At 38.7% G+C, this 9,768-nt stretch overlaps 1 protein-coding gene across 1 annotated transcript; it reads left to right on the top strand.

The window, feature by feature from the left end:
* The first annotated feature begins 216 nt into the window (after positions 1-216).
* LOC121388798 (probable G-protein coupled receptor 83) lies at positions 217-2,660 on the top strand. Its single transcript, XM_041520300.1, has one exon. The coding sequence runs from the start codon at positions 705-707 to the stop codon at positions 1,764-1,766; it is 1,062 nt and encodes a 353-aa protein (XP_041376234.1). The 5' UTR covers positions 217-704; the 3' UTR covers positions 1,767-2,660.
* The last annotated feature ends 7,108 nt before the right edge of the window (positions 2,661-9,768 follow it).

The following is a 9,768-nucleotide window of genomic DNA, read 5'->3' as shown; positions in this document are numbered from 1 at the left end:
CAACGGGGATCGATCCCAAACCGACCGCGCATCAAGCGAGCGCTTTACCAATGTGTAGATTCCTTGTTCTATTGGTCAACATATTACGAACACATAATTTGAACTATTTATATGCAAATGCTCAGTGTCGCCAAGCAAAGGCATTTTTGTCTTATGTTGTAACGGCGAATTGTGAAAGATGGTCGTGGGTGTGAAAATTAGCCAGCGAGAGAGAAAAAAGGACTTTGAAGACCAGAATGGAGATTTTTTTTTTGGTTTAGTTAAATTGACTACTTTTTCTGTGCAGTTTAATTTGGACGACGCACTCAACACATTTTATTTTACCGTTATATGTCTGGACTTTATTACAGTCTAGACTTTAAGTTTATAAGCACGGGCCTTTTTCTCTTCAGAATATCGGGTTCATGACGTCATTAACTTGTTACTGTCTACGCGTTTATAACGCAAGCATAGCGTCATATACATTTCAACATAGTGAGTTTTAATTTCGACAGACTGGAGGCAATCATGGCTTTTTTAGCATATAATTTCTCTCTGCCTCACGGTGGAAACATTTGCATTGGACACCTCATTGTACCTACTAGACAACGTACACCGGTCACCATGATCACAAGCTCTCACAGCATATAGGAAAACAAAAGGAGAAGAATTGAAGTAGTGTTTCTATCGTTTACCACACGTAACACAGGACATCATCAACCACAATGACCAACGCCATGGAAAGTAATTTCACGGATCTCACTCTCAAATTGGAACAACTCAACGATAAAGCCACGTTCACTCTCCTTCCAGCAGTAGTATTCCTCATCGTCGTTGGCTTGGTTAGCTTTTACGGCAATATCCTTGTGTGTTATATTTTCATATTCCAGATGAAAAGGGGAACTCAGAACTTTCTAGTATCAACTCTGGGTGTCCTGAGTCTAATCAGCACTCTGGTGGGTATACCTGCGTCCATATACAGCGGGACACATCGCTACACGTTCTACTCATTAATCGGCTGTAGGTGGGGACACTTTCTCAATTTGCTCTTTCTTATGGCCACCATGTTCGTCCTGCTGATCATAGCCCTAGACAGATACCTGAAGATTTGCCGTCCATTCAAATGTCAACTCAAACTAAGACAGACACGGATTGCCGTGGCAGTTGCGCTCTGTTTAGCGACTGCGTTCAGCCTGCCCAGGTATTTCATGTACGAGATAAAGAGTGTAAAGATGATGGAACCCGGAGTGATGGGAACATACTGCTTGCACATCGAGGACCTCACAATCGTCGCCTTGTACCACGCGGGGAAAATCGTCATCTTCCTATCCCTCATAATCGCCATGACCTTCCTGTACGCTCGCATTGCGTGGACATCGAGGAATCGCAAGAATATTATCAATTCTTTCGACGACATAAATCGATCGGCGGCTTGCAAGCTACAAGAGCAAAAAGAGCTACGACCGTCGAATTCTTTGCGACTACTAGCCGACAGGGCGACCGTCATAGGGCTGATAGTGACGGTCGTGTTCGTGGTCAGCTTCCTGCCCTACATTGCCATCAGAATAGTGATCACTGTTGACGTGCACTTCCCAGTTTCCTTGACAGGGACGTCCCTTGTGGTGTATGACCTATTCGATTGCACGTACTTTATAAACACAGCTGCGAACCCCATCATATATGGAGTGTTGAACACTCACTTCCGCCAGGAGGTCCTCAAACTGATGTCCAGGTGCAGGGGTCAAACTGAACGGGTAGGTCAGTACTCTCCAGGCAGCAGTGACTAGTCTAGAGGTCACCCCGAACGGGTAGGTCAGTACTCTCCAGGCAGCAGTGACTAGGTCTAGGGGTCACACCGAACAGGTAGGTCAGTAATCTTCGGGCAGCAGTGACCAGCATTGACTGTTGCGGGACCTTTCGTTCGAAAAACAGTAAGAATAACACAGAGTTGAAGGTCTCCGGCGCAAAAGACGATAAATGGCTATCTCAATAAAAACGTATTGTGGAAACGTTAACAAGCATTGGCTTACAATGTCATATTTAGAACTATTAGTTGTGTGTGTGTTTACTTTTTATTTGTTTTACGTATGTATGTACGCATGTATGTATGTATGTATGCATGTATGTAGGCCTATGTATGTATGTATGTATTTATGTATTATTTAAAGTGCAATCAATTATATAAAAGTTGTGTGCCACCGAAGTTGTAATTTCATTGCAAAAATAAGAACATTAGGACCCCACAAAACACGCACACACGCAAACATCGTAAGTTTACGTTTAATGTTGGCCATAATAGTTTAATGTGATAATTTGGAATCTTATTATACGCAGACACTTACGCCATTACGAAGCACAGATCATAGTTAGGACGAAAGAAAATAATTTGTATTTTAAAAATGTATTATCTGTACTGTTTCTACTTACATAATTAGCTTTTCTATCGGAAATTTAAGTTTACTTGCAAACCTAGACTTACGACGTTTTGTGAAATTGGTCCCAGATCTTCCACAAAAGTCGCTATGCGCTTTCACCAGTGACCAGGGACCGCTCATTTTGGGCTGCAAATTTTGACAAAATGACTTGACCCACACGAAAAAACTTTTATTACAACTTGTATTCCACCACCAGGAGCAAATGCATGGTCATTTGCAGGGGTGGGTGTGTGTGTGGTTGTGGGTGTGTTCTAGACTGGCGAGCGAAGTTTGTGTGTGTGTGTGTGTGGGCGGGGGGGGGGGGTCCGAATCATGCTCTCCCGAAAAGTATTTAAAAAGAAAAATGTATGCCGACAAGGTTCTGGAAGACGTAGCTATTACTTTGCTCGCCTGAGGGGCAATGGTGCATGTAGAACACTATCACACATAGTGCCCCACAACTGGTACGTAAAAGTCCGTGGTATGTGCTGTTCTGTCGGTAACAAAACTATATAAAAGACACATTGCTTTTTTCACTGTCATATATGATAGCAGCAGGATCTATAATGATTTGTAAATTTGACAAATTTTGAAAAAGAACAAACAAAAAAGTCTTGTGGAGGCTTTTGAACAAAAAATAAAATCAGATAATTAAAACAAATAATAAAAATAATACGACATCGTTCAAATGCGCGTGCGTTTGTCATTCTGTTTAACACATAAACCTTTCATTTATTAAAAGGGAGGGGAGGGGGTGGGGGAGATTGTGGATCTAGCTCAGTCGATAGAGCACTCGACTGAGGTGTCTGTCATAGAATCGAATTACCTCAGTGTACCCATCTTCATAGATTTTCCACTTCCCATGCAGTACCCAGCGATCGTATATCAAAGGTCAATGTATGTGCTGTCCTGAATTTAGTACGCCCAGGCCGTATTCTACGGCATATGAGGACACGTGTTCAATGATAAGACATGATTTACAACACCATACAGCATATTGATTTAACGATTATAATTTATCATGTGACACTATTCACAAAGAGGTTTTGGTCTGGGTGTGTTGCCTGGGGCAGCTCTATTGACTAAGAAAAAATCCCCAAGGAACATTAAAACAATCATTTGAGCCGGATCCAATAAAAATAGAGACCCATATAGAAACGCAAAGGTAGACCGGGAAGGAGAGAGCATACTGAGAGACGAACGCGAGAATGACAGTCGCAGTGTCAACTCCATCATTCCCCTAAGAGGTTAGACAATATATATTTTATCTGTATCATCATGTTGTTAACTTATTAATCATGTTTTATGTCGGAAAGTGAAATACAAGAACCTACATCATCAACTTGTGACTTCTGTTCATTCATTAACATTAAAAACAACAACGATTCCTGTCAAAGGTGTAGATTCGGAATATCTCTACGTTTTTATTATTCAATTAAATAATAGGAAAACGAATTACATTTCATTGATTATATAACACACGAGTTGCAAGAGTTAACCATATTTAATTTGACAAATGGATAATGGATAAAAATGAATAACATCAAATAAACCAAAACCAAACAAGAAACCAACAAACGATAAAAAATCCAGTTCCACAAATATTGTTTTAAAAATAAAAACAAAAGAACCCAAACAAAACAATAACAAAAATGCAAGAGCAATAGTAACAAAAAAAGAGAGAGAGAGAGAGAGAGAGAGAGAGAGAGAGAGAGAGAGAGAGAGAGAGAGAGAGAGAGAGAGAGAGAGAGAGAGCGAGCGAGCGTCAAATGGAGAAGGATTGACTAAATTAAACGAAACTCGTGTGGAGGAAAAGCCCGACGAGCCGAGCGTGGAATGTTTTAGGGGACCATGCCTGCATTAACAAAAACGCGTTATTCTAATAGTGAAAAATAAACTGTAGTGTTTAAAACGAGTGTCTGTTAGTGTAAACCGAACGGATCTTCTCCACGATAATGTCAGTGATAAATGTAAATAGGGACCAAGTGAATGGAATGTTATTCAGCTCCACACTATGGGATCATTGCGTGATTACAAGCAACTACGGTCAGACAGGCGGCGTAATATCATTATGGTATTGGTTTGACATTAAACATTCCTTTCCTTTGCAATCAAAGCCGAGAGTACCGACGAGTACAATTTAAGACCAAGTTGTCTTGTAGTCGTTTTTACAGGAAAATAACAATAAAAAAAACCCCACCAAGCGAAAACATGGCTACCACCAAAGCCGAGACTCTGCAAGTAGACAAAGAAAACTTCAGCTGTGCTATTAGCTGTACCATCGGTCTGAGGGTTTTCAAGGACCCAAGGACTCTCGTCTGTCTACTCACATTCTGTAGTGAATGTGTCCAGGACTACATTGATCAGTAAGCCGACTCTTACGAGAAGAAAGGATTTAGCTCTCCAGTCTGTAGAGAGTTTGTATCCATACCAAACCCGACGGTTGGATGGGTATCTCAGTTGAAACATGATTTCCGAATAGAATCCATGACGGAGGCGACTAAACAGAACGAAGAAGATGCATTATCAGAAGGTGATAAACAAAGTAAGCAGTAACATGCATTTAATTTAATACTAATAAGGTATTGTATAATCTATGAACAAGGTCACGGTAAAACGCTGATATGATTTTTGCGAACACCCGATAACCCTGCAGACTGTGAGCCAAGTCCCCAAACTGGCTATTGGTATCATAATAGAGGTAATAAATATACACACGCCTAGATTAAAAAATAAATGTTACATAAAATTGTAACAGCTGTTTGCTTTTAGTGTTGTATTACCCTTTGTATAGTCCTACCCTAAATCAAACTAGGGCCTACATATTTTTAAAGATGTTCTTAAATAGTGTGCAGAATATTTATCTGATTCATGACCAAAATAATGATTATCTTATTTAGTTACATGAACTTGAACGAAATGTATTACAAATTAGATTAATAAAATGTATTTCATGTAATAAGTATGCTTGTATTTTAAAACAATGTAAACATTGTTAGCCCTTCTCCCCCCCCCCCCCTTTTTTTAAAGGGGTGGGTGGAGGGATTTGTTTGTTTCCAGAAAATAGTACCAAAACGCTTAGATAATTTACAGGTAATATATAAGGTGACATGATATCGTATGTATTTCATGCCATACTGAAGTAATCGCAGGTGGCATAGTCCAAGCCGCTGATAATACAGTGGTCAGTTTGAAGAGGTGTTTGATCTCTACACTATCCTTTCTCTTTCTTTAAGCACTAACCACTATCATGGATATGTTGACACTGATAAAAAAACAAATAAGGGAAGACATGATATTTTAGATTTAATAAAATTTTATTACTAGCGTAGTTACGTCTGTATACAATATATATATATATATATATATATATATATATATATATATATATATATATATATATATATATATATATATAAAGATAGAATTTCACAACGTTTAATGGAATAAGCGCCTTTCACCCGTAACAGGTTCATCAGTTCCACATACATGACGTCATCTACAGCGGGAGGTAATTTCGATGATAATATTATAATTATAGTGCATATTTGACATTAAACGAGATAAAAACAACATACGCTAACCCATACTGTGGTCACTACACTACACTCCAACATAGTTTGAAACTTTGTTGTACAATATATCTACTGTTAGAACATTTGACTCTTATATGCTTGTTTACATGTATTACAATGTAACAATAGCAATGTTAATATGACAGCTATATACCGTCACTATAATTATAATTATTATCTCGTTTAATGTCAAATATGCAATTTATTCGTGGTATGCATTTTGTATTGTTACAATTGTCGTAACGTCATCGAAACTACCTCCCGCTGTAGATGACGTCATGTATATGGAATTGATGAACCCGTTACGGGTGAAAGGCGTTTATTCCATTAAAACGTTGTGAAATTCTATCTTTTTATTTATTCATCCGATACACTTCATTCTAATAACCTTTCTATATATATATATATATATATATATATATATATATATATATATATATATATATATATATATATATATATATATATAGTAATAATATATAGTGAATACTAAAAATTTAGTATATATATATATATATATATATATATATACATATATATAGATAGATAGATAGATAGATATAGATACACACACACACACACACACACACATATATATAAGGAAGGAAGGAAATGTTTTATTTAACGACGCACTCAACACATTTTATTTACGGTTACATGGCGTCGGACATATGGTTAAGGACCACACAGATATTGAGCGAGGAAACCCGCTGTCGCCACTTCATGGGCTTCTCTTTTCGATTAGCAGCAAGGGATCTTTTATATGCACCATCCCATAGACAGGATAGCACATATTACAGCCTTTGATGTACTAGTCGTGGTGCACTGGCTGGAGCGAGAAATAGCCAAATGGGCCTTCTGACGGGGATCGATCCCAAACCGACCGCGCATGAAGCGAACGTTGTACCACTAAGTTACATCCCTATAATAAACGAGTTACCAGTTATTATCAAATTTATGTCCCGAGTGAAATAATTTTCAGTTGTCTACTCGCCAAAAGAATATAAACTAATAAAGTTTAAGTTTGTTTTGTTTATCAACACCACTAGAGCACATTGAAATTTTCATCGTCGGCTGTTTGATTTCATCCATTGGGTAATGTAGTCGTAGACGAAATTCGCTAAATTTTTCCATTAGCAGCAAGGGATCTTTTATATGTACTTCCCAAAGAAAGTAAAGTACATACCACGGCTTTTGATAAATCACTGGTTGGGATGGGGAAAATTGGACCCAGTCAGAGAATGAGTCCACTCAGGGGTTTGATCCTGCAAGCAAAGCACCTCAGGCAAGCACTCTACCGACTGAGCTAGATCACAACCGTATAAAATAATAAATGCCGCAAAATACATAATAGGTTTACAAATATGACATTAATATATTATTCAAGATTGATTGCAAAACAATTTATAATGTAGTAATAAGAGTATCCCGCCATGCTTTATGCCAGTGACAGACTACCACGTCAGCGGCGCGTAACTTCAACGTAGCAAGGCGTAGCTCGGCTGCAATTTAAGCTGGTTGGTGATGATACAGACGATGAGGAAGAAATGTTGTTACTTGCGTTGATAATGGCAGAAAATAGTCGTCGTCGTTGGTGGGTACACCCCATTATTGATAATTATTGATGTACAGAACCAGCGTAGTGTGGCGTAGAGCGTAAAAATCGCTCGTAAAGTGATCAGAACGTGCATCCTAGCCACGTCATGCCTCGCTTATGTCATAGTCTGTCACTGCCAATGTATATACATAATAACCGAATACTGGCTACATACGCGCCGCGACTGCTACGCGTCGCTGACGTGATGGTCTTTCACCGGCATTACTGTTGGGTACTTTGCCCACAAAGGAGAGCTGGTATATGGTTCTCACTCCGTGTGTAGAAGGCCTTCCACATCACAGCACGTGATTAGAGGCGCCAATAACCTTTCTGTGATTACATAGTCTGTAATAAAAAGGACGTCTCTTTACGCAGACTGGTGTGAATAAAATAACAAATGAATCAAGGAAATGGAAGTATTTTACAGAAATGTTTCTCAAAATACATGTCTGGGTTTTTTTAGGATGAAGCACCATTAATAACAGCCACTATTTTCCCTTCCACAAGTCTTGAGCCCGAACCATCATCAGAGTTGTCGAGCTTGGAAAATCCAGACGGAAGTGTTTGGGTTCGTGTGACGGGATATTTACAAAGGTTTACTTGGTAACAGAACACAAATTATCAACATTTTCACGGGCCTTCAAACTATGCGTGCTGATTATTAAAAAAAACCCACATAATTTTTATGTACTCTTTTAGGAGAGTGGAAGAGAGGTACAAAAAAGATTTTTAAAAAAAGGGAGCAGGGCCGTACCTATATGAGGTACAACAGGGACAGGCAGGTTAACCCCCAAGAAAAATACAAATTAATGCCACGTTAGAAAACCAAAGTGGTGCTATTATTATTTCAACAAATCTTTTTTGTTGTTGTTGTTGTTGTTGTTTTGTTCTTATTTCTTTTTTAAATTTTGTTTTACCCCCACTATCCCTGTCCGTTATCTCCTTTGATTTGCATGTGATTTGTTCTCGAAATAAAATCTCTTATCATTCAACCTTCACATCCCAGACATTGTCTCTCCATTATTTCAAATAATCGACAGTTTTGTATGGTGATTAATAGTTAACATATACTCATGTCATATTTGGATCGTATGATCAAACTTCCTTGGTGGACTTATTATCTGATTTGCTTTTTCCCGTTGCCAACCAGTGCTTTTATTTAAAAAACCCAAACAATTAGTTTTAAAATTTGATTTTATTAAGTATCCATGCTTTGTTCGAGAGGTCTTTCACAACATGAACAGCCATTGCTTGTCACCAGAGCCCTCCGTAATCATCAAATAAATGCAACTTAGCTACAAGAGCAACTAGAACACGAATCAGAGTCTGCACATAAATAGTTTTTAACCGCTGCTGTGTTACGCATCCGTAAACCATACATTCATGTACCTGCAAGATATCGCCAAACTCGGATGGAATGCTGTTGGCTGTTATCTGCGATGGACAAAAGCTCGTTGGTCAAATGTCATGTTTAGTGACGAATCCAGGTTTAATGTGGACTTCAGTGACGGCTGTTTTAAGGTTTTGTGCAGGCTAGGTGAACGCTGCCAAGAGACTGCTATGGTACCTCATGTTCGGTTTGGGAGTAGGTCAATTATGGGGTGTGGTGACATTATGATGACACGCAGAACAAATCTTCACATGTGCCAAAGGAGAGTCACAGGTCTGCATATTAGAAATAACAATCATCAGTCATCATGTTCTATCAATTTCTCATCGTCATGGCACAGGATTTGTGTTCTAGGATGACAATGCAAGAACTCACTGTGCACGTGTTGTCACAGAACATCTACAGAGGCATCAAATCTAGACCTTGCCATGGCCAGCAATATTCCTTGACATTTCGCCCATAGAACATGTGTGAAATATCCTTGGTAGACGTACTGAGCAACTTCAATAACCACCAGTGCTTATAAAACCTTTAGAGTCCAGACTCAATCTCAAATGACGTGACATGCATGCAATGTGTATGACGTTTTCATGATGTTAGCTATCAGACTCTAAAACTAGCGTCTTGAGTCTAGACTCTTAACAGTTTAATAAGCACCAGACCTGGTAAAAATGACGATATGCTGCCTTATAAGAACCATGCGACAAAGGTGTAATGCATGCATGCATTGACGCTAAAAGAGGTCGAACACGATATTAACATCTTGTGAATTACATGACTTCACCACTGACTGGCACTACATTTATTATGGGA

The sequence above is a fragment of the Gigantopelta aegis genome, chromosome 14 (assembly GCF_016097555.1).
Source record: "Gigantopelta aegis isolate Gae_Host chromosome 14, Gae_host_genome, whole genome shotgun sequence".
NCBI lineage: Eukaryota > Metazoa > Mollusca > Gastropoda > Neomphalida > Peltospiridae > Gigantopelta > Gigantopelta aegis.
Note: the sequence above shows the minus strand (reverse complement) of the source record. Positions and strands in the feature narration are given on the sequence as shown.